General features: G+C 37.9%; 2 protein-coding genes and 1 long non-coding RNA gene across 8 annotated transcripts in view; 2 read left to right on the forward strand and 1 right to left on the reverse strand.

The window, feature by feature from the left end:
- Positions 1 to 8,801, reverse strand: part of LOC110043690 (acetyl-CoA carboxylase-like) — a 53,456-nt gene extending 44,655 nt beyond the window's left edge. The window contains exons 1-4 of one of the 4 annotated variants that reach the window (XM_020749172.2): positions 8,734 to 8,801; positions 8,056 to 8,149; positions 6,606 to 6,696; positions 4,880 to 5,065 (exon numbers count right to left, since the gene is read on the reverse strand). In XM_020749172.2, the coding sequence (XP_020604831.1) occupies positions 4,880 to 5,065; positions 6,606 to 6,689 (270 nt within the window). In that variant the 5' untranslated portion in view covers positions 6,690 to 6,696; positions 8,056 to 8,149; positions 8,734 to 8,801. Of the gene's footprint in view, positions 1 to 4,879; positions 5,066 to 6,605; positions 6,697 to 6,793; positions 6,977 to 8,055; positions 8,418 to 8,733 lie in introns of those variants that run through there. The other 3 variants (XM_020749169.2, XM_020749171.2, XM_020749170.2) reach the window with 3 other exon arrangements.
- Positions 616 to 2,605, forward strand: LOC149118521 (uncharacterized). The gene is made up of 2 exons (XR_016209581.1): positions 616 to 1,394; positions 2,165 to 2,605. It is a non-coding gene; the product is annotated as an uncharacterized LOC149118521 (long non-coding RNA).
- A 3,148-nt stretch (positions 8,802 to 11,949) lies between the features above and the next one.
- On the forward strand, positions 11,950 to 25,836 carry LOC110043764 (short transient receptor potential channel 5-like). 3 transcript variants are annotated; one of them, XM_020749267.2, is made up of 15 exons: positions 11,950 to 12,085; positions 14,737 to 14,864; positions 15,254 to 15,310; positions 16,227 to 16,363; positions 16,796 to 17,014; positions 17,368 to 17,550; positions 17,644 to 17,719; positions 18,414 to 18,624; positions 19,065 to 19,433; positions 20,201 to 20,227; positions 20,818 to 21,007; positions 21,548 to 21,694; positions 22,186 to 22,294; positions 22,627 to 22,700; positions 23,945 to 25,836. In XM_020749267.2, the coding sequence occupies exons 2-15, from the start codon at positions 14,768 to 14,770 to the stop codon at positions 24,074 to 24,076; spliced, it is 2,028 nt and encodes a 675-aa protein (XP_020604926.2). In that variant the 5' UTR covers positions 11,950 to 12,085; positions 14,737 to 14,767; the 3' UTR covers positions 24,077 to 25,836. The 3 variants fall into 3 exon arrangements, with proteins under 3 accessions (XP_020604926.2, XP_020604923.2, XP_020604925.2); XM_020749264.2 differs by having other exon boundaries at positions 11,951 to 12,085; positions 17,644 to 17,728; XM_020749266.2 differs by lacking the exon at positions 11,950 to 12,085 and adding an exon at positions 13,200 to 13,327 and having other exon boundaries at positions 17,644 to 17,728.
- Positions 25,837 to 26,063: the final 227 nt, after the last annotated feature.

Raw genomic sequence — 26,063 nt, forward strand, 5'->3', positions numbered from 1 at the left:
TTGGTATTTCTGTAGTCTTTTCAGGTATCTGCAACTCCATTTCATCAAATGCTTCTGTGAAGCTTCAATTCTTGTATAAAGGTTGACTCCACAATCCATCAAAGTCATCCACAACATTTTTGCCAACAGCCATCTCACTCAGGTGAGCCGAAGACTCTGTGGTGTTCTGTTCATGGTGCTGGAAATGATCTCCAGCAAAAAGTGATGCAAGAGAGGGAGATGACATCAACAGGCCTGTGAAGACTGCTTTAAGCGATTTTTGTGGTCGAATCTTGTAGATTTTGGTATGGGCATAGTGGGATCATCAATATGTTTCTTGTATTTCCTTGTCCTTGCGGTCACTTTAATTCATAACACAACAAAATCAAACGAATCAAAAAGATTGAGTCAGTGGGAAACAAATAAATAACTGACACAAATAAATGACAATGCAAATAAAAAAAACCTACATCTTGATGTATTGAAAAGACTATAGATCTCATATCATGTTAATCCTTATAAATAATTCAAAGGAAAAAATGACAAGCATTGCAAATTTATACTTGCTGCATTGTGCTGACTGGGTGTTGAAACATGTGGGCTCTCAAAATAGATTTGGTGGACTACTACAACAAGCTTAAGCTTATTTCGCAGAATTTATCTCGTTTCCTTAAGTCGATTTGAAACTTTTCAGGTGAATTTCGGCTTTTGGGGTTTTTAAAGAGCACACAATGCATCGCTTAGTTTGATTTATTTACAATTATAGCTTATCATAACAGAAAATCCCTATAAAATTGGATTCCTTACCTTTGCAGTGAACTTGATTTAAGTGCCTCACGATCCTTTGTTATCTTGACAACCGTCGAGAACAGATCAACCAGTTAAAGTACGTTCCATTTTCCTCCTTGATTTCTTCGTAAAAGGTCTGTGTAGTTTTTTTCCTTTTGAAGCAAGACCCAACTTTCAAAAGACCACCAAAATCGCGTGGAAAGGGAAACAGACTTGCCATCGAAAGCGACTGGTCCGGCAGCCTCGTTGCCAGTCTCTCTCTCCTTCTTCTCCAGTTCCATTCTCTCCTCAACTGATCAACGGAACCAATCACAGCACGCCAATTTTCACCTGACTATCCTCGTGACTGAACGTGACAAAGATCGCGTTATTCATTCTCTTTTGGCGCCCATCTTTGAATTCAGCGTTAACGGTTGATCGCTCGTGCGTTTTAGTAGATTTCACTTCCAAAATTATATCAAAATGGTTTTTGCTGCGGTCCTGTGACCAGAAGAAAACAGGGTGAGTGTCATTAACGAGAAACAAGTTATTCTTGGCGAAGATTTGGAGCTAAAGGAAAGTCTTACTGTGGATGTTTCAACGGGGAAAAATTCAAAGGGCAGATTAGCCGTATACAAAATTATTTGGTGAGTAATCGAATTCAAGTAACCTTATATTATACAAAGTAAATTCTTGTATTTAGACAGAAGCTTTTCAATGAACTTTATCATCACGAATCATACACGAGTGGGTCACTCAGTCATGGTATGAAATTAATTCTGGCTAAAGCAAAGTTGAAACAATTTAGGTTGCCCAGTCAGTGCGTGCCTAAACAATTTGATTTGCGAATAACAAGTAGTTTCTCTCGCCACACTTGTTCAAACGAAACAAATATAGCAGTTCTCTCTGATCCCAGTCAAAGTTCTTCACAAAAACTCCGACGAGGCAGCCAGAGTGTGCATGAGTTTGATACGTGTCTCCTGTGTGTTTCAGCCTGACTGTATGGCAATCCGTGTTGATCTTCAATTTTTGTCCATCCGTATATTCCTTTGTGTTTACTCTATTATTTAAATGTTCCTTTAATGTTTTAAGTGTCTTTTTTAATATTTCTAATGTCTAAATTTGGCTAAAAACCGTGATATATATATCCTTCAATTTGAGAGTTGTTGATACACTGACAAGAAGGAAAACCTTGATTTAATCAACTGTAAGCTCAAGATTTATGTAACATATTTATCAATAGTATACAAGCACCTTCACAATTATCAAGTCTTCTCTTTTAACATTTCAACCAGCTTACAGTCAGGTCTTAATTAGCTGCATGTATTAAACTGTGAGCACATAAACATTTGGATCTCAGTCTTACAGTACCTCATATATATCGCAATGTAATGTATTTTTTTTAAATTTGTTTTAGGTGTCATACAACAAAGATGACGATTAAGAGGCTAGCTGTTGACACCCTAATTAGAGGGCAACAAAAGAAGCTGCAGAATCAACAGAAATAACTGAACAGCAGCTAAGTTTGCCCAAACTCAGCCTTTTTTAATTTTAAGGAGTGTTTCAGTTTTGTTCTTACCATTGATTCCTTACAATCATGAAAATCCAGATTTGTTCCCCATAATAACAATAATTTAAGCTACAATCTTGTGAATGGAAAATTGTTGGATTTCTAAACCAAAAAAGTAAGTAAATTATCTGAAAGAGTTCTCTTTTTATCAAACATGTAAAAGTTTGACCATCATATCTGTTTTCAGTTTTGCTTTTGATTCTTGATGTAATGAAAAAGAAACAGGATAGTTAATCTTATGTATAAATTCATGAAAGCAAATGTAATAAACCATTGATTTAAAACCTGTTTGATGTGATATCAGTGACTTTATTTGTTATTTTAATGCCGGGCATTAATCATCAAAATTTTGTCTGACCTACAAATGATACAAAATTCCCAGTTTTTCTCAGATTTTCCAAAAAATTCCAACCTATTCTCAAAAAATCCTACAAATTCCAAGTTATTCCCAGAAATTCCTAGGAATTTTTGGGAATTTTAAGGAATTTTCAAGGTGAGTATATTTCAGTTGGAATTCCTAGGAATTCCTAGGAATTCCAAGTCAGCTCTATGTAAACTTGGAATTCCGAGTCCGAATTACCGTGAAAATTCACACCTTAGATTCCTAGGAATTCCTAGGAATTCTTAGGAATTCCTAGGAATTTTTTCCTAGGAATTCTTAGGAATTCCTAGGAATTCTTAAAGTTATCTCACAAGGGGATTGCAATAACTGACGATAAAGAGAAAAGAGAATTATTTTTTTTTGGATCAGAAACTCAAAAAAATGATCAACTGTGAGGATGTAATTGTTCAGCATGTGGTTTTGCTATTTCTCCAGTAAAATTTTAACAAACTATACCCAACAAGCCTAACCAAGATTGTAGAAATTATGTATGCAATATATCAGGGACTTTCCAGTAGATAATTGTACAACGAATATGTCAGAAGAAAAGTCAACAACATGCCAGGGGTTAATTTGCACTGAAATTTTGACTTTGCAAGTACTCCTCTCTTCTCTCCCAGAGAAATAACGGGACTTGAGCCCGCAATCCAATCGGTAAACCAGTCACTGGTCAGCGGTCAACTTTAAAAAACCATGCAACCTCAATGAGCTCTAAACCTGAGCCCGCAATATAGTCATGTGATACTAGTCAGCAGATAGCTTGTTGTGACAGCTGTCAATTAACAATAGTGTGGACGCCCAAAAAAGATGTAGCTATGGTAATGGTGCTACTCTCTTAGTTTTCAAGCTACAGTATTGGCATACTGAAGTACGGACAGATGGACGTACGTACGTACGTTCGGACAGTCACATGACAACCAAAATTTTTCAGATCGATGGGTTACCAAATTTTCTAAGGTATGGGGCTCTGCTCGTGCGCCTTCAGCGTGCAGGAGCTCCGCTATTAATAAATAGAGGTATTCTGAAAACAAAAACTTTTAATCACCTGTAGTTCTATCATTTTAAAAGTAACATTTATTAGCTTTTGATTTCTAATTAGAGGATTGATCCAAGTTTATTTAATAGTGAGGCCCTCCCAGGGTTAAAGTCTGGCACAAGACACAGCATTAAAAAAGTGATAATGGAGGACTTAATAAAACAAAAAGAAATAACATGACTTTTGTCAAAATTCTAACTGTAATGTGAGGACTTATTAAACTCACAAAACGAAGGTCAAATGAAATGCAGACAAGGGAAAGGCATTTAACCCATTTTAGTGTATAATTTAATCTAACAACATACTATGATTGCACAGCATAACTTAATGATTACGTGCAATTTATTCAATAGCACACTATTCGCTTTGTGCATACATTCTGCAGGAAGATTACACTAAAAAATAATTCTACTCACTAAAATTAAATTCATAATCCAAAAATTATTAACATTTGTCACATGATCAACTAAGAAACAGCATATTCACAACAGTAACATTTGCAGTTTTTTCAAAACAAGACAGCAACTGCCGGAGTTCCGCCGCTTACTTGATTGTATCACCAGCTACTCTGCATGCCATGGTTATACAGTGTACATGTAGCAATCAGCTTGTGACAAACAAGCTTGGCATGGTGTCTTAATGCAGAGAGTAACTTCACACTCAATTTTGGAGCAATAATTTTTTTTTTATGCAGCAGGAAGCTTGTTACAAAGAGAGCTTAAAGCAGCCATTGTATTTAGTGCCCTTCACATTATACATGTAGGATGAGGGCCTCTAAATTGTCATAGCTGCCTAGCTACTCTTCCAGCTGCAGATGCCTACTTCAAAACGTTTTGAAACCCCTGATTTGACTATACAATATCATGATTATTTATCTGCAGACAAATTGTATGTACCCGTAGACAATTATGAAATATTAACAATAACAATAATAAAACTCATCTAAATGCAAGACTTTCCTAAGTTAAAGATTATAGAATGTTCAGTTTTAACTTCTTTCTTGACATTTGGATACCAGTATGCAACAATTAGATATTATCAAAGCATCTTACCATGATGAGCAACAATAACCTTAATTTATCAATGAAGCAACTGCAAAAACTAACACTAGGAGGGCTGAATTAAAATAACTGAGTCCTCTTACCCGAAGGTCCTCTGGTGTAACCATTGCAACAAAGCGTATAGCTTTGTCATTGCCAAACAATTCATAGGCCCAGCGTCTAACAGATCTCATACATTTCACAGCGGCAATACCATTATTTGCTATCAAGACTTTCTCTATCACACGTGAGCCACCAAATCTTTTAACAAATTCAGCTGGAGTGGCAATCTGTAGAGAGAAATCAATTGCTTCGCATAGATAATTACGTTTTGCATAATTATTAAGCTTATAACTACCATTATATTTTACACATTTATTCAACAAAATAGGTTAGGTAAATTTAACAATTCTATGTAAATTACAGGCTTTGTTACACAAGTACGTTACATAAATTAATCACGCATGCCAACCATTTTGCCATTACATAACAAAAAAAAAATAGGTTCAAATTTTACTTTGTACATATCCCTGCACAACATACAATACATTTATAGTAACACGCGTGGATCAACAAGCACATACTTTTCAACCTAAATCCCAAACAATAAGCTCATTTTAATTATCAGATATTGCTAGTCTCTGCCATGTACATATTACTAAATGGGCTGCACCATCTTTAAGTTAGCTCAAGCTGCTGGTAGTCTTATTAATGTTCCCTGGATATATCCTTGTGAATGGAAAAGATTGTTACAAATAATGTTATGGCTGGAGGGCATCACCATCATCAAACAAGCTTTTTGTTATCAAATTGTTATTTCAGTGCTTTGATCAGTATGAGGGAGAAAATTGCCAGGTTCAAAAATGGAAACTGTCTAATAAATTCAGTCAACACATAAACTCTTTTAAGAATAATGTTGGCTTAGAATATACATATACAGAAAAGACTTATTAAGCTTTGTAAGTTTATTATCTACTTTAAAAATTCATTTGACAATGTCTTTGGCTTGTAAAAAGTTAACTGTTAGCAAACAATGTTCTGGACAGGGTACACTTAATATCACATAAGGAAGTCATGGATAGAAGAGTCACTGAGAAAAGGAAAACCCTGAAAGCCCAGGACAACATTTTTGTAGTCCCTTTAAAAAGAAAGTTACAAAAGAATATGTACATTTTGTAATCAGTACATGTATTCCGTAATTATCTGGTCAGAGGAAATATGAATTATTATTTCCATGAAAGGAAAGTATAAAAGCACATCTATAGCAGAAAAAAAGCACTCTGCAAATGAAGTTATTTTAACAAAACTATTAAGATAAGTGGAAATGTTAGGCATCCCGCTTAATCTGTATCGTCAACGCTAAAATTCTATGTACAATATTGCACAATAACACCCGGCCCCCCAACACACCCCCAAGCGCGGTCCAGACAAACCATCGAGGACAAACAACACCTACTGCTGGATTACATTTCACGAAAGCAAGCCGATTTTAGAATAATTGAACCTCATCTTACACGTGTATTCTTCATGTTAACCGTTCGAATAGAGCAACGAACAAAAACAACTGACCCGCCAATTTGTTGGCGATCGATTAAACTGACAAGGTGAAAGTGAGGTGCTTTTCAAACTGTACAGACTCCGAGAAAGCGTTAGACACTTTGCAATTCCTTCCTGAAATGAAAGCGACGACAAAAAAAATTTTCATCGTGGAAAGCAATTGAAACTGCTATTTCTAGCACATCCTTGTTGGCTGAAACAGGGAAGTCTACGCGAAAATTAGCTACATTAAAATTGACAATACCTTACAATGTACATGTTTTCAGCACTTACATTGCACTCTTTGGAACCTTTGGAGTCAATTTTTAACGAAATTCCGTCTTCGCTGACATCTGAATCATTATCAGAGGTAGACATCGTCGAGCTAAGCAACAAAGCAAAGCAAAACGTTTACATCATAGAAAACAACACAGCTGGATGTTATTAAATAGCGGTTGTCAACAGCTTTAGGAAATACAAACCGTTCAGCGTCCTAAACACGGACTTGTAGGTATCAAGTCCGTCCCTGGTCAATTAAATAGAGTTTTTAACGTATCACCTCGGCAAGGAAATATGTGGAGCTTGTTAGTTTTCCCTCCTGAACTAGTCTTATACACGGAACCACTTGGCACAATCCACTGTCGATGACACTCAGTTGTATGTTCGCTTGGCATTGTCTACTGAGCATGTCACGGCGTGACAAGCACGTGGGAAGCACTTGATAATCACAACTAGCATTGTCACGCAATATCTCGATTCGGAAAGACTAACGCGCGGAAGTGGAGTTAGGGTTAATTATAGTATTTTAGGGTTAGCTTAGCATCTTAGGGTTAGCTTAATGTTAAGCAGAGAATTGGGCTTTGTTACGATCAGTTTCCTTGTTAGGGTTAGGTAATTAGCAATCAAATATTGCAAGGGTCACACTTCCCTGGCACCTGGGCGTTTATAGCGTCACCCGATATATTTGATTCTCCCATAACTCCCTTCTCTAACACTGTATAAGACTTTGAAATGGACCCAATATCTATCTATGAAATCAAATCGCCATGCGGGTAATGAGATTTAAAATGATGCGATGGAGTTTGAAATTTTGCCCTTTGAAATATTTTAGATCTCTGGAGGTACATTTCGGAAGGATAAGTTTCAAAAGACTAAATAAATACCTTTAAGTCTGTCTATCAGTTAGATTGTAGACAAAGACAGAAATACATGATTGTACGCTCGCTAGATTTAACATTCTTAACATTTTCTCAGTTTAGTTTTAGCCCAGGGGAATTTTTTCAATTAAGTGCAGTTTTGCCAATAAATTATGACATGACTGACACTTGCAAATTATGACTCATTCGTATTTTCCCAGACACACCAGGTTATAATCGGTCTGTGTAGTGTTAATGATGTGAAATGCTTGTGACGATTGTGAAACATCATTTGGACAACACCTGTCTAGACAACCCCCAAGCAACGGCAATTATCATTTTAAACTTTTCTTGTAAATGATCATTCTAATAATACTTTCAAAATCGCCCATTATGAAGATTGTTTCAATTTCGACACCTCCATAGAAACTAGTATCTTTGCCTCCGACGTGTGTGTGTGTGTGTGTGTGTGTGTGTGTGTGTGTGTGTGTGTGTGTGTGTGTGTGTGTAGGGGAGGGGGAGGGGAGGGTGTGGTGTACATCAACTCTTTGACCAATTACAAACCTTATAAAGCTTACATGCTGAAACCCTCGCCTTCACTGTCTTACCTGATTTTCCCCTGAAGAAGAATCTCTAACTGTTTTTGAGTTCTGCTTGCTCGCTCTTGATACAGTTTAAGACCTTTAGTGAAAATACGTCGTCCTCGGAAGAAAAGAAAGAAAACTACAGCAATGGCAAAAAAGACAGCCACTACCGCCATATGTACAATGCCTCCATGGCTTCCTTGAAAACAACTTTAAACAGACAGCAATGGCACAAGAGACAAGAGCGCCTGTGTCGCGTCACAGGCAGTCTACCAGCTGATAAACATGGTAAAAAGGATTTTGTGACGTATTCGGCTGCACCACAGATTGGCGGCCAAGACAACTATCCTCAATTTTCACGAGACGTATTTACTCGTACTCAAGTTGTGTTTACTTTAATTGAACCGTAGTTATAATTTTGACTGTCTAAGCGGATGCTCGTACGTGAAAACAAAGGAAAAAGGTATGTTTAACAGATGAACGGTCCAAGTCCGATTTGGTTGATCACGAGTTTGGTAGACTTTCTCAAAGTCCGTTTTCAAATTTGTTCACCTCACGACTCAGTCGTTCGTTATGCGATTTCTCTGGGAAGACAATTTGTGGCAATTCTATGATTATTGCTATAAACAAAATTGAACGAATTTCTGTCTTGGAATTCTCTTACTACCAAAAATGTAATATATCTAGAAAACACCAACGTACCTCACACTAAGCGAAGACCAGGATTTTAGGGTTTTAAATCCCTATGACAAAATTCACTGGGAAAAGCCAGTTCTGAAAGATTTTGGGAATATAAAGGACTGTTCAGTCACAAGAATGAAACAAAATATTGCGCGTGAGCGCCTTGCGAATTTTGTAATTGGACTCCTTGTTAACTGGGCACCTTGTCAGTTATTGGACAACTTAGCTGCTCCAAGTTGGGGAAACAGGAGACGCGCTAAAAACCAATCACTGTTTGAGAATCAGGATAACTTTATTATTCAGTCAAACCTGCAGGACCTCAAACATGTCAAACCCAGACACGAGAGCCAGCTCTCCTGCGGCAGGAGATCGACTCAGGTTGTTTACCATTTACCCAAAAATTCCGGAAAGATAGTCCAAATTTCCTAACCGAATTATCCCGGTGGAAAATATGCTTGCCATTTGCAGTTCTTCAACGCCATTCTTCTTGGATATTATGAGCTGTCGAACTCTTTCGATAAATTGGGGTAGACCCGTTCACGCTATAAGGGCATTATGGGTAATCGTGGCAAGATGGCAAAGAAACAAAGCGACAAAAGATATGTTTTTCTTCATATTTCCGTTCCGAGTTTAATTTTCGAGAAAAAACTTTTACTGTGAATAAAGAAACCCCTTTCAGTCTACGTTTTGAGTCGATCATAGGCATTAGCCTACTTATCAGAGTATCGGAAATGTTGTTTTTGTGGCTTGAGCAAATTATTCGGTTTTAACCGTAAAAAAATTCCTACGCCCACAACAATCACTCGATCGGCTCAAAAACGCTGATAAACCTAGAAAAGGGGTTTCTCCATCTACAGTATTTCTTTGAAAACGCTGGCTTTGCGTTTTAGTGTCTGAGAAAATATTTTTGAAAACGACGCATTTCGAAAACGATGAGTTTACGATAATCATGATATATATTTCCCTACCTGAGCTTTACTCAAACACAAATCCAAAATGACCAGTGATTGTTGTGTTAAATTCCTCCAGCGTAGTGGACAGAAAACATTTGATGCGTTTTCAGAGCGAAACCTCCATTTTCAAATTCCTCCGGCGTATTGTGGAAGGCGACATTATGCCTTTGTCGAACACACTTATGAATGTATATCAATTCAGGTTCGTTGTTTTGCAATGAAAAGTATAACATGTCCATTACAGGTCCCTATAGTGATATAAACATACAAATTAGCTCGTTGGTATGAAAGAAAACAGGAATAATTACATGCAAACAGTGGATCATTGAATAATACACTTCAAGAGGTTTCATTGACTTGGCCATCATAATAATAAGACAGCTGAAAAGTATAACCAGTAGCACTGCAGTAAAAAGCTGGTGTAGTGTAGATTGTCATAAATTTGAAACAAAACAAAAAAAGCACATTGAAAGGTTTGAATTTGTGTTTCACGTTGCGCCGATAGATCGATTATTAACAAAGCAGCTGTTTAACATGGTTTAGCTCAGTTTACTGTCCATCATGAAAATACTCGGGGTCTATCGTCAAGATTGATCGGATGACAATGTAAGAAACAATAAGCCCCGCCCACACCTCCCAGTGCCTCTGTCCACCCAGGTGTATAAATGGGTACCGGCGAACTTAATGCTGGGGGTAACCCTGCTATGGACTAGCATCCCATCCAGGGGGGAGTAGAAATACTCCTAGTCGCTTCATGCAACAGAAACCGGGATAAGCTCCGGCCTGGTGGGCCACTTGGCCGGTATGCAGACTTTACCTTGATCTTACACCTCCCCGGAGGCTTGAATTTAAAAAAGCAACAATTGCCGGTCATTTTGGATTTGTGGTTGAGGAAAACTCGGTCAGGGAAATCGTATAATTATCGTGAAGCCATCGTTTCCGAAAACTACATTTTCCAACATGTTTTCTGTCTACAACGGCGAAAACGAAAAGCCAGCAATTTCAAATTTTTCCGGCGTAGCGTGGACGTTGCCTAAACATTCGATCGCAAAAAAAAAACAAAAAAAAAAAAAAAAAAACGTTTTTATAGTCTTCATCGATCATAATGTGTAGGTAAGGTAATTCAAAGAATTGTGGACCGATCAGAATAACATTCAATGTTCAGCATTTACGTCGAAAAGACCAAAGAAATTCAGTTTTGGTCCAGACTTTCATCAGGTGATCGACAGCGACCCTCGCCGGACAATTTTAGAAGCAACATCAGAAAGAAAGACTTGACTCCTTTTATTGAGGGCCCATGCACCAATTGTTGCTTATATATCTCTTAACCACGTTTACAATGGAATTTTATCACCTTCTATCTAAAATTATACATTTGTGAATATTTAAAAAAAAATTCAAAATTGTAAATTTTGAACGATTTTAAAACGATTGTAAATTTTAAAACAGATTATTAACATTCGAAGCATTCCTATTTTATTTTTTTGGAATGTTCTTTTAGTGTCCACAATTTGCTAATATCTTGCTTAACACTCTGACACTTAAACAAAATTCATTCATTCATTCCTTCCTTCCTTCCTTCCTTCCTTCCTTCGTTCCTTCCTTCCTTCCTTCCTTCAATTCATTCATTCATTTAGTCGGTCGCCTATCCGGAGATCCAAACAGCATGAGAGATCGTGTAAACTGGAGGGCATTGTAATATTTACCCATAATGCAGTTCGGCGCGTGGCTAACCTCCTCTGCTAAGAAACCAATTTAGCATATACAAGCTACTACAATCAAGATCATGCTGCTAAAACCACAGCGCAAAACAACAAGCCCTTGGAAAAAAAGTTTGATACAAATAAGAAAAGCCGGACAGTATAAGTACAGATTAATTAGCTGAAGGCAATCAGAAGAGAGGTATTTCAATAAGACGTGAATTACAATCTTTAACTTCAACTCAGCGTGATATGAAGCTTTCTATATTAACATTTATTACATGCTAACTCAGTAGCTAGATATATTATCACACGCGCTACGTGATATCGTGTCCTATAACGATTGGTAAATGAACTAACATTTACCAATCTGTTTTAATATCGATCTTGTAACTTATCGGGTTACAAATATAAAAGCATGCATAAACAGGTGTTCGCTTAATTAAAAGATGATTCAGCAAGAATTTCACGAAATCAACTGTAAACATTATCACTTGGCGTGAGGGTATTGCAAATAAAAGATAATTTGACGTTTGTGATTGGTTAAAAGCCAAACGTCACATTTTATTACTTAAATGTGTGCTGAAACTTCTGACTTCATGATGTCACTTTACGAGCTTAATTTTCTATTTAGCCCAGTTGAAAGCCACTGGGCGTAAATTGGCGAGTTTTGTGGAGAATTCAATCTTTCCTCTAGCACTTAAAGAAACAAGAACTAAGGTAAGAAAGGTCTTTTTTTTATCATCTACAAGTGTAATAGTACTCGTTACTGTTAACACGTTAATACTGCCTTTGGCATTTTATCTTATTTTCATCCTGAAACAAAACTCGTTTAGCATGAATACTGTTCCGTAGAAGACGTAGTGTCTCTTTTCCGCTTTGCAAATTGAGGAGACGGTACGGAGAGAAATGTAATTTCTTGGCGTTGGACATATTTCCTACATACCACACGCTGAAAAGTTGCTTCTTTTGTCAGAATGTGATCGGCAGATCAACTGCAGATTACTGCTCCATGAAAACAGTAAATTCGAGGAATCTTGACGGTTAGCATCGTGGCAACATAACGTGTTTTAGAAAAGCTTTTAAGAACTGGCTCTACATGTATTTCATATCAATACATTTTAACAACATTTTGAACATTGAAATTCGGCCACTGGTCGGGTATGACCTCTCACCATAAAAAATTGTAAAAATTACGCTCCCTGTGAGCTATTCCAATGCAGCTGTGATGTGTAGAAACTGATTAACTATGTAATATGAATACAGCGAAATGTATTTCTAATTACAATACAGAGGGTAAAAAACGATAAAAAACACTTTTTTTCATAGAACTTAAATAGACTAAGGGAAACTGAAAAAAAAAAAAGTCAGAAAAACGCATTTCACATACAAAGTAACTTGCCGAACAATACCTGTAGATAAATTTCAGCTTGGCAGTGTACTAATCATAAAGTAAAACTAAACGAGATCACTGATGCCTCCATCAAAGATCAGCCAAAGCGTAAAACAACAATCGTAAAGATCAATTCAGAAAGAGAAAAAAAAAGAGATTTTGTTAGGAATACAAGCTAGAACGGATCAAGAAGACTATTTCTTATTACTACAGTCATTTGTAAGATAAAAGAATGTAAATAGATATCTAAAAAAAGCTGAAGAAAGGTTTTTATTTAAATAAGACATTAATTATCCTTTAATGTCAACTCAGCAAGAGTTGTCTGTTAAACTGCAATTAAGCCTTATTATTTGCGAATACCTCGTAAATTAAAGGCAAATTGTGTTCTCCACCGATTGGTGAAAGCCAAATTTGATGTTATATTGAAGGCTTGTCGAGAACAGCTGACACGTTTTGTCAATTACACTCCTGTTCACTGAGTCACGCATTTGCGAATTTCTTACAAACGTATAAACTCCTTCTTCCAACTTTTAAAAAAAGAATACAAGACAGGTTTTCACTGAGCGAAGGTAACAAATACCTTTTTTTCATTCTAATTGGGGTGCTACTACTCCGCTGGCATAAAATATTACCGGCGGCGCTCGTTTTCAGCTTCCTTTCACAAATGACTTATCTTGCAAAACAAGAAAATTCCGCTTTGGAAATATTTCTTAAACTAATATTTGTTTTATACCCAGTAAATTCAAGAAGAGACACGGGTAGAAAACGAAACTATTTGTAAACTGAATGTAAACTATGTCGCGTGCAGAACGAGTGGATTTTCTTTTTCGACGAACGCTTCGCGCTCGTGGTGGCGTCGTGGTGGCGACGTGGTCGCTCTCTGCCCCGCTAGTCCGCCTGTACTGCAGGCTAACATTATGAGGCGATCTCAAAACTATTTTGAGGTAGACTATTATTTTGTAAAGTTTGGCATTTTTTGAAACTGATGTACATCAATCAACTGTAAATTTCTGCTCCGTTCCGAAAAGCAAAACACAGTGAAGTTCAGTTCGTTTTGTTTTGTTTTGTTGTTTTAATATTTACCACGGCATTATGTGTTTCGTGTGTCTGTAAGTTCTAAGGAATTTGCTTTTTGACGCCAATAAGTCTCTTGCTACATTTTGAATATTTAGTTAAGACTAAATATGATGATAAAAACAGTTTATGATAGTAAACACAGTTTATTTAAAATATATACATGTATATTTGTTTAATTTTGGGCATTCTACTACCTCTAAGTCACTCTCATAACGACAAAAACAACAAAAGACGTCCTATCTGTAGTTGAGGCCTGATTAAAAGTTCGGTAGAAAAACTTGAAATTAAGATGAGAATTTCTTTGTGATTAGAATACAGTGGAAACTTAAGAGACATCAGCGAGAGAATTCAACATGCATGTTATATCACAAAAGAAAATAACTTTCGTGTATTTGTCACCCCGTCCTTCAATCAGACTTCTCTTTTGAAGGTAATTGTCTCCAAACGTCGCGGTTTATGTGAAATCGGCCATATTATATTAAAGCCGTGTCATTTTGATCCTGAGGGTTTCTGATACTAGAATATTATTATCATAGTAGTCGTCAATTGAGAATATAGGGTTTCCATTTCCTTGTAGTTCAAAAGTAGGCGACCCTTTTAAATGTGGTCGTCCAAACGTCCTGCCTTCTGTGTGAATTTCTCAATAATGAATCGCATTAATGGGCATGTGTCAAATTTAATGAAAACTGCAGTTGTATTGAGGGTTATATCGAGCAAAAGTCGGCATAAATTACTTCGTAAAGAGTGTTTTGATCGCAATTGTCGATATACGTTCATCTGGATTCACCAATCAAGTTCTAAATAAGCGGATCACGTAGAAGGCCAATAAACTCAGAAAGCAGCATGGGTGAATCCGCAATTTGATTAAACTGCAAACCAACCAAATTTTTTTTTCCCTTAGAAATTAGGCTGCTTTACAGAACACGTTAAAGATGAATAAAGTGAGGAAGGTCAGAGACTTTACAAGGGCAGCCACATTCCTGGACTTCCGGACTTATAAGAAGAGTAGAAGTAAGGTCAAGGAAACAGGTAATTATTCTATTGATAAATAGCGATAGCTTGATTATTGGATGAGTTAAAAGAAAATATATTAACAACGTTTTTTTTTTATAAATATATAGAAAAAGTTTTACAAAAATAAAACTAAAATAGAAGATCCAGCTTGAGCCGACCACAAATTCCTCTAACGGTTACTTTTTTGTAACGACCACCTACTTCTAGGCTTTTTCTTCAAGTACAAGCGCCGATCCATATACTTTACTTTTATAGAAACCCTCCCTTGTGCTAAATGTTTGCTATACCAGTGCCGGGGAACTTTATGGGCTTACCGTTTAATTCAGTTGGGGACCTGTGATCCGTTTCATGTCGTCATGAAAATCCATTAATTTGAATATAATAAAAGCAAAGTTTTTCCTCAGGTGGTGGCGAAATAGAGGAAGTGGAGCTCGTGACGCACGATCAAGATGCCAGCGAAGGTTTGTTAGCTTTCCTCGTTACTTAAATAAGGCGTATTTTTTGTGTGATATAACTAATATCGTGGCAAGAACAAGCCCTTGTTTCTGCGATTTATTCCAATTCCCTATTATTTTCCCAGCAAGATAATTGTGATGTTACAAGGAATTCTCAGTATCACCTTAGAAATTCTGATTTCACCATACCCAGATTTCGGACTGTTGCTCATGGCAAACATAGCCTGACTTATTTAGGCCCTGTCATTTGGTCGAAACTCGACAAATCTATTTGATCTTCTGAATCATTGCACACTTTTAAAAAGCGCATCAAATTGGTTGATTTCATTAGCCTGCTGGACAGTATTCGTAAAGACTGTTCTTTACGTAACAACTAACACTTGATCTTACTGCATGACTCACTGTTTGTTTTATATATATATTTTAAAACACTTACATGCGTTCATGTATTTCATATTTTATTAATTATTAGATAAGTAATCGTAGTTAGGTGTCCCCAATTAGAATACATTAATTGTATGCTAGCGACCTCGACACGTTAATAAAGTTCTTATCTTATCTTATCTTTATTGTAACTCGGAAGTAGAATTACGAAAAATCTTTCAAGCACTAATAAAGAATGACACACGAGAAAAGAAAGAAAGAAAGAAAGAAAGAAAGAAAGAAAGAAAGAAAGAAAGAAAGAAAGAAAGAAAGAAAGATAGAAAGAAAGAAAGAAAGAAAGAAAGAAAGAAAGATAGAAAGATAGAAAGATAGAAAGATAGAAAGATAGAAAGAAAGAAAGAAAGAAAGAAAGAAAGAAAGAAAGAAAGAAAGAAGAAAAAAGACGACTATAGCAAACGAGAAAGAAAATAAGAGACGATACTACCTTTTGGATTGAGTTTCCTTCACCACCCAAAGTTATTTTCTTTCTTGTCCTCAGGGGAAAAGGCGCTACAGAAACTAATAAAGAGCGGCAAAAGTCCCGCAGGAGAACAATGGAATGTCGACAACATCAAAAATATTGTGACTGCCAAAAATTTGTGTTCTTGCAGAGATCCGATAACAACAGCTTTTGATGTAAGAGGCTTTAATTTAACGGCATAAAATCTCTATCAGCGGCTACCAAGTATTGGGGTATTAAAGGGGGATTAATCAAGCTCAAGGGCTTGGCCTAAAACATTAGGGGCTTTACATCGCATTGCGTTGCATTACCACAGGGCCTCCCAGCTCCAAAAAGCTGAATTCTAGAGACCTCCCTGAAGGACTAACATACCCACGAAGGAAAACCATGAAACACCATCTAGGCAAGTCTGCCAACTGATCCCGGTTTTCCCTGCTAATGCCCTTGGCTAGCATGGATTATAATGATACCATTTATCTCAACTTTCTATTTCATCAAATTTCTATCGAGCCTAGTTTTGGAACATAACTGTCCTAGAAATGTCGTGAAATTCGGTTTTATGTAAAACTAAACATTTGTGACTTTTCTTTTTTAACATCTGATCTAAGGTTAACCTCACGTTGCAAACTTTAGCTGATACTTACACAGAGAACACTGAGTTCTTAAACAAGCTCGCAGACCAGACTGAAGACTTCGCTGTACAGCTTATTGATCAGGTGACTGCTAGTGAGCAGTTGGTTATAAGCGACGTACCTGAAAATGCTGATCGCTGTGGCTCAATGCTGAGTGACATAACGGATGATGCAATAGTTCATTCACAAAAGAAGGTAAGTATATATCCTTTTCACGAAAGATAGCTTCTTGTACACAGAGCAGTTAGCATGATGATCGTGCCTGTTTTTGTTTGGAACTTCTTTCTAAACGCGAAAAAACATACCATGCACAGCCACTGCCACGCATGTGCTATACAAGCAGGCCATCACTTATGGTAAAGAATAATCACTAAGATTAAGCAAGATTAATTTTAAGGAAGATTAAGCTAAGAGAGAGTTTTATAAAGTAGTTTCACCACTTACTCTAAATAATGAAATCACAGTAGCGAACCGGGCCACTTAGAAGAGATGTACAGTCGAACCTCGATTATCTGTATACCTGTATATGTCTTCCTCTTATCTTGCAGTTTGTTTCCCACCCATTATTGTACAAGAGATTCAAAATGAGGTGGAACCTTGGTTTGCCTAAAGATTTAAAACCTCATGGAAAGTTTCGAGCCCTTTTGTACCTGCTTATCCTGATAGATACCATCTTGACTCCACTTCTAATGCCTATAATTGGATATGCTTTCCACCAGGACCAAAACAAGGTACAGGTATACTTTAATTCTTGTCGGCATGGACATCAACCCATACTTTTTTTGTATAAATTGCCAAATTTGTTTGTCTTGTTTATTTGTCAGAGACGTCAGAGATCGAACACAAAAATTCAAGACCAAACTCAAACATTGGTCACAGAGGAGAAACAACCACGGCTGGGTATGCTAGGTATAAAGACCGACTAGCTACAATTGTAGACAAGTAAGCTAAAGGTTGGCTGGGCGAGCGTTAGTTGACTGGCTAGTTGTTTGGAAGAGTGGCTTCTTAATTGAATAGCTGCATGTTCGGGTGGTTGGCTAGCTAGTTGGCTTGCTTGTTTGTTTGTTTATCTGACTGACTGACTGACTGACTGACTGATTGACTGATTGACTGATTGACTGATTGACTGACTGAGGGACTGAGGGACTGAGGGACTGACCGATTGACCGGGTGGCTGACATTTGGGGTGAATAGTAAGTGAGCGAGAAAGTGGTTTCATGATTGATTGTGTGACTAAGTGGTGGCTGATTGATTGATTGACTGACTGACTGACTGACTGACTGCCCAACCCACCGACCGACCTACATAGCCACCAATCAATCAATCAATCAATCAATCAATCAATCAATCAATCAATCAATCAATCAATCAATCAATCCACCTATCCATCCATCCATCCATCCATCCATCCATCCATCCATCAATCGACCGATCAACCGATTGAATGAGCCACGAATTGAAAGTGCCACGGTCAGTGAGTGACTGATCGATTGCCCAAATGACTGACTGACTAACTGGCCCACCACAGAGCAACCTTCTGACCGACTAATTCGTTGACCTGACTGACTGGTAATTGATATTTTGCTTTCACCAGACTGCTACCTCGATTACCTGACTACTCCTTTCGTCATATTTGTGAAAGACAAACTCAGTCAAGTGGTATTCATTGCAATTCACATCCGTGTTTGCATCATGGCTTCTTCTGTTGAACCAACGATCGAAGAATACTTGATCTTTGTCTTTTTCTGCGGTTTGGTCCTTAGCGAGTACCAACAATACAAAGGTTCACCATTGAAATACTTCAAGTAAGTTATTCTTTTGTCACATATTGCATTCCTTATACAGTTCTATTCTTTTGTTTTGTTACCGTAAGTATTTCCTACTTGCAAAATGATATAATCATGAAATGGCGGGTTTTGACTAATCGACAGCGAGTTGACAGTTATGTTTGTTTTTAAATTCTTTAAACAATTGATAAATTGCAATTGAATTTCTGGTATTTATTTGGTTTGTTGTACATGCAAGTACATACTACAGGTATCATGATCAATATGCTTCATGGAGTTGCCTCAAAACAACTCTAAATTTCCTCTTTTTGTTGATAAGAGACATAGCCCAGCAAAACTGAGTTTGCATACAAATTCTCTCTTTTGTTTTTAATTGTCGGAGCAAAGAATAAGGTCACATTTGTTTGCATTTTGCGTTGATTTATTTCTTGAAATTGTGACTTCATGCTCGTTTGCAGGGACATGTGGAATTACGTGGACGTTTTAACACTTTTTGTCTATATCGGGATCATCTTCCTCCGAATAGTGACCATAGTCCGTGGCGGTGACCCTTACCACAATAGTTTGTTGGAAGTGACGAACCGCCTTTACGGTGTAAACACACTGCTACTGGTAATGCGCCTCTCCAGCCTCCTGGCGGTTAGTGCTGTTGTCGGACCGTTGCAGCTGGCTTTATTTCGGATGTTTGTCGATTTGCTAATCATCCTCCTGCAGTTTGGTTTCGTCATCGCGGCATTCTCGTTGGCCATAACAAAGATTTACACAGCAGAGATGTCATACTTGACTCCAACACATAATCAAACAGAATACCAGGCAGAATATCACTCGTGAGTGAATGCTTTGTTCTCTTTTCGGATTCATCATCATCATCATCATCATTATCATCAGTAAATTTTATATAACCTCGAATTTACAGAGTAGCATTGCTGCTACTTTCTTCGAGCTACCTAAGGATATAAATTGGAAATAATGAAAGAAAAATTACACTCTCCGCATAGCGGCTTTTGTTGGAAAAGTCTCGGACATTTTGCGATATAGATGTTTGGAAGTGGTTCGTGTTGACCTGAATTGATATTTATTATAAGGCTAGCTCCGTGAGCGGGCAAGATGAATCAAATCCTGCGCTGTGATTGGCTACCCGAGCGGGCAAGATGAATCTATCTTGCCCGCTCGGGACTACCCGCCGTGTCCCACAAGAGAAATTCTCCGAAAGCCATATAATAAATCCTTTATTGACCAAGCTTGTTCGGTCAAGATGGCTGGATATTGACCTCGTTCTTTTTTTTGCGTGTTCATGGACCTCGACTCCGTCTCAGTCCATAAACACGCAAAAAAAAAAGAACTTGGCCAATGTCCAGCCATCTTGACCTCACACTCGGTCAATAACCCATATATCTTATGAGAGTGCATGTTAGGTTAAGACTGAGAAATTTGGAATATCTGTCGCAATCTCTGGTTATTGTTAAAGACCGTCGGAACACTTCGAACTTATGAAAGAACGTCAGAAATTGTATTACGAACCGCGTACTTACACGTTAAGGGTTAACCCCATCTGCACTCTTAACACGTTTTCTGTCATTTCGTTTCCGTTCAGGTATTGTGAACATGGAGCACTTGAATGGTGAGTAGTGCAACATCCTGTGACATACTCGTTTTGTAATTATGAGTTACCTAGAGGAATAGAGTGAGTCTAGAAAGTAATTGGGCAATTGCTTTGGTTTTACTACGCTCCCGATTTTTGTCCTAGTAGTTACGGCACAACATGCCTCATCCCGCATATTCTCTTTGCTCCTCTCTGGAGTGACTCGGTTTTACTGTTTTCGGAGTACGGATGGGTACTCAATTCACTTAGCGATTGGATAATCAGAGTCGGAAACTCTGCTGCTAAAAATGGCACTTGTACCTCATACTGCGTAACCAAGGAAAACAAATACTTTAAGGCGTGATAAAACGAGAAGCAAGGCTTGTTATCAGTGGCGAAGTACTCCTAACTCTTGCATTTTAAAAAGTCAGTTTAAATTGAGTTGTTTGGTAACTTCTAAAATATGTACTGTCTACCTCCATCGCAATGTTGGCACGATTTACATGATACTTAAATCGTCATCTGCTATTGTCGTTGTTGAAAGTACCTTTGACCGCCAAGTTATACAATGGAAATACCTTAGCAGATAGGATAGGTAAGGAAATCGAACTTTGTTCTCTTTTTTTTAGCTTGTTTAAGACATCTGGGAGCCTAATCTGGTCTGTGTTTGGCCTAACAGGCCTGGGCGATATGCGCTCCCATACCAGCTCTGCCACCAAGGTTGTTCTGACTTTATTCTTGGCATTCCTCATTTTGTCGGTTATCATGCTGGTCAACATGCTGGTAGCTCTACTGTCAAACACTTACGACAATGTCAAGGTGAGATAAACCATTTAAAAATAACGTTTCATTTTCTGATTGCACTTGTACAGCTGAAACACGGAGAAACCCTTAACAACAGAAATTACGACCCAGGGGCCAGTAAAGTGCTGGCCTAAGGCCTAAGAAATCATTCACTCTTTCCGTATTTATTAGGGAAATTCAAATGCCATTCAATCTGAGTGCATGCACATTTGGTGGTCTAGTGAAAAACTTCTCCGGAATTTGAATTTGAATTTGAACTTGAATTTGAAGTTGTTCAGTATTTAATGCTAAAAATAGGGAGCTACTGAGGGCGCGTTTTAAAAGTTTTTTTAGGGAGTTTGTATAGGACACTGTTGCGACCTGTTGCGTCTAATAAAGATCAAAATAAAATGTAAAATAAAATCTGCTTTCATTACTTTTAATTAGATTAATCACATAGTTCTATCATCAACAAACGCAAGATGGAGTCATAAATTCATCAAATGAAAGAACGAGGACAGTCGCCAAGTATTGGTATCTCAACCACTTGTTCATTAATCCCTTAATTTCTTTTAGACCAATGCAGAAGTCGAATGGAAATTTGCACGTGCCGTTGTTGAAAATCAGTACAGGAATTTACATTGCATCGTTGTACCGTTCAACCTGCTGTCCGTTCCAGTTACATTGTGTTACTTCAATGCGATGGGTAACCCTCGGGAGGAGGTAAACGACCTAAAAGCAACAACAAAAGTGATATGGATGTTGAATTCTCTGATGTTCAACATTTACCTTCAATTCGTTTATATTGTCTCAAGTTTGATGGATTGCGACCTTTTGAGTATCATGTTCTTTTATTCGTTCATTTCCTTTCAAGAAGTTCGTAGTACCAGGAAATCTCCTTTAAGATACACAGCAAATCTGAAATTGCGTTGTCGTAATTTTTATAACATAAACTAAAACAATTGAGGCCGAAGCTATTAGTAAACAACTCAAAAACGATCGTTTTTCATTACCCTTATAATACATGCGAATCATCTGTTTCTGCATTGACTTGGAGCCCTGTTAGCAGGGAAACGAAATCATGTGGGAAATTCGTGCTAAGTGATACTGAAAGTATAAATTGCGCGATTGAGAATCGCTTGGTAAGAAAAGAACTAATGAATTTCAATTGCAAAACCTTCTAATTTATTACATTTGGACTTTTACGTTGGCAGGACGCAGAAAACCGTCGGAATCAGTACAAGAACTTTTATCGCGATCGCTTGTTTCCATTGCTCACCGAACGTTATCTCACGAAATACGGTGGATCATTTCCTTTGTCCGGTAAGTGAATGTTGCTAATGATATAAGCAGGTTCAGCTGCGCAATGGTTGTCAAAACGTTGTGTGTTCTAAGTGTCGCCCCTATGTCTAAAAGAAAGAGACTGGAAGAGCATTAAAAATCATACTTTCATTTAGTTATTGTAGATAGCATCATTTCAATAAAAACGCGTTTATCCAAATGTGAGTGAAAACAAAGAGTTTTAAGCTCTTGTGAAATTTTGAAAAGCTGTAAAGTGTTCTTATTGTACAAGTTTTCAACTTTATCCTTTTAATATTTTGTAATTTAATAAACCAAACACTGATTTTGGTATATGTATTGATGTTGTGCTTCAGTTGAAGAAAAGATCGACTTGATAATGGACAAGTTGAAAATCTCGCACTGCGACGAGAGCGTCGCAGCTATGCAGGTCAGTCCTCAATGTGACGTTTCAATCATGAAACGTCATTGACTACCTTTCTTCAAAGGCAAAATTGCTCGGTATTGTACTTTTATCTACTTACACATAGGCTTGTTTGTTCTCTTACCACCGAGTAAGGAGTGATAATGCAATCTCAGGACCTCTAACCCCATTATAGTGCGATGAAAAAGTTCTTTTGAGGTCAGCAACATTACACATTGACGTAATTAAAAATAAGAGTTACGTCATGATCGCGCCGCCATCTTGGGTCGTTGTCACAGAGCCACCAAGACTGATTTGAAGGTAATTAAAACTACGGTCAAGCCTCTGTTAGCGACCACCTCTCCTCAGCGACCAGTTTTCCAAGTTACCAAACGTTTCCAAGTAAAATCCCTGCATTTGGAACCTCTTGAAAGCGACCACCTCTCGCGAGCGACCACGACCACTTTGAGAGCTAAAAGTTTGAAACTTTCTTTTGCTTTTAACCTCTCGTAATCGACCATTTGACAGATAAAAAAGCAGAAATTGGATGATAAGGTTTTGTAACATTATCTCATTCCTGGTTAGTGCACGAGAAAGAAATTTCTTTAAAGCATGTGGAAAGTCTCTGCAGTTATCATATGCAAATGAGGCAAAATTTTGACCCAATATGGTCCAAGCTCTGGTAAGCGACCACCTCCCATAAGCGACCGCCTAGGCTTAACATTTTGGATGGTCGCTTACAGGAGGTTCGACTGTAATTCAAAAAAAGAATGCTAAAATGATCTAAGATTGTAACGTAACTTAATTGTCCATTTGTTTCTAAATGTTCTTCCGAAAAACCAGAAAATCCATGGCCACTACACTACACACTAATCGCTCATAGTGTACGCTAGTTCATCCAATAAGATTGCAGCCTTTGCATTAGTATAAGAGTAGAATTGGACTAAACATATTAATGAGTAGTTTTGTTGAGAAATCACATAGAGACGCTAAGAGGGAGAAAGAGAGGCATTTTGTGTTTCCCCTGCCAACACTTTTCTCTGCGAATAAGGCTATGTTCGATTTTCATGAATCAATCTTTTCGGCAAAACCTTGGATAAAAGGAGTTGGAGATAGACTTGCAAATAAATTTCAATGTTGTTTGTTAATGGCGGAAGTTCTTTTGGAACATTCAATATAGAAAACTAAAGTCGTAGGTCCACGAAACTAGAAGGAAAGCAACATTTTCAATAATGGGAGTGAATTTAGTCTTTTTTTATTGTCTAATACAGGATGAATACAAGCAAGAAGGTTTTGAGGACCCAACCGACGATCCTCCTGCGGTCGTTTTTCATTTACCAGGAAACAGCGATATCAAGAGTGCAGATGCCAAGTTGTCTTTACAGATTTCGTCTTCTGTCTAGTCCCATGCCTCCGCAGCTTAAATCAGTGCAAACGAAATCAGGGGCCCGAAAGCCATTTTTAATTAATCTGTATCTAAAAGCAGTAAGGTTTATACGCCTGAAACTTTTTGCATGAAGAGAACCTCTCTTCATATTAAAAATACGTGAATATGTGAAGTCATAAGGTTTGAGATTTTGCTGCGGCTTTCCGGGTGCGAAAACTTTTCGGGCCCTACGAGAAACGGGCCCCAGGCCCGGGTTGCTCGAAGGGTGGATAACGCTATCCATGCACCGGATAAATCACTATCCAGCGGATAGCGTGGTTTGTTTTGTTTACAGTTATCCACTGGATGGCGATTTATCCGGGCCGGGTTGTTCGAAAGCCGGTTAACTTTAACCCAGGATTAAACGTTAACTGAAGTGTTATTTTTTCTTGTTTAAAAATGTTTTTCACCTCTTACGTTTGGCGTAGTTTGAGATTACTACAGCTCAAAACCTAAGGGCAAACAATATAAACAGAACACCTCACCAAAAAGTTACAAAACTGAAATCAAAATTCTCGCTAATCCTGGGTTAGCTTATTCGGGCTTTGAAAAACCCGGCCCCGGTGTATCTAGAGTTATCCAGCTGTCGAACAACTTGGGCCTGAACGATAAATTATACTTCTAACGTTTTCTTGTCATTAAGTAATTGATTTAAGTGATAGACCAATCTCGATATATTAAAATTCAGCCTAAAACAAAAGACCTCAGTACGAGGCTGCGGGGAATAACTAAAGAGTTTGTGGTGCTTATTCCCCAGAGCCTCGCTCTGAGATCTATTGTGTTAGATTGAATTTTAACATATCGAAATTGGTCTATTAAGTAATTAAATAGATTAATAAATAATAAGTAAATAAGTATCTGACTTTATTTATCGAAGACGAAATTTAATAGTAGTTAAATATAACCTCGTGGTTCTCAAAATAGGCAATAATACTTCTTTCACTTTAAACAGATAAAGAATACACACGATGCTTAAAATGGAAAAACAAGTTGATTTATCACTTATGTTAGATGATAATGATTTCAGTCGAACTGTACTGATTCGAATGTAACTGTTTCGGACAAAATGATATGGTTGGACCATATCATTCGTCATTGGCTCTTTTTCCAAGATTTGGCTACGAATGTGAAAAGACTTTATATAGTATATCTGAGAGTATTCCTAAAAGCATGCCTGCAGACAGCTCAAAGACAGTCCCAGCAACCAGAAGTGCTCTGACCACTCCCTCGCTACGAGATTGGCTCGTCACGCATCCACGTGGCATGGGCCTATCCAGCAGGGTGCCATGTCAACACAGAACCCTCAAACAAGGTTCAACAATTGAGCAAAATGTCTAGCAACACAGTCAAAATCAAGGTTATTTGGCACTGAAAACTCAAAGTCTAGCAAGCGGAGGTGTCAGCAAAAGACACCCTCCACTCCCCCCCCCCCCCCTTCCGCTTTTGACAGCTGGTCGCCAGCAAACCAACAGCAGATAGACCAGTGCCTGGGCCAAGTCTTCAGCCCGGCCTTGAGAGAGCCACCCCCCCACCCCCCACCCCCCGCTCTCGTTAGGTTTAGAGCCGCTGTCTAGGCGTTGGCTAGAAGTAGATCGACGTACTTCTAGGTAGATCGTACTTCTACTTCATGGAAGTAGATTGTACTAAACGCATGGGGAATATGTTTCCGCTAATCATTTACGTAGTGAGAGATAAATACAGTATACAATGAAAATAAAAATGTGTGAAACTTCAGAAGACTGTCGAAGTATGAAGTATTTCAGTTACAACCAGTTCCCTGATCGCAATCAAATTAAATGTATTTGCTTTGTTGGGGTTCATGACGGGACGCACGGGGCTTCTACTGTAAGTTCCGCAGAGAAATGGTCCGCAATTTTCCTAGCATTGCTTACATACTATCACTAGGGTTCTTCGTCTTGCGGCCAGGGAAGGCGTCATAATCTGTTTCAGTGACAAATCGCTAT

Source organism: Orbicella faveolata, unplaced genomic scaffold (genome assembly GCF_042242905.1).
Source record: "Orbicella faveolata isolate gen_17 unplaced genomic scaffold, um_ofav_v1 contig_1, whole genome shotgun sequence".
NCBI classification, from domain to species: Eukaryota; Metazoa; Cnidaria; class Anthozoa; order Scleractinia; family Merulinidae; genus Orbicella; species Orbicella faveolata.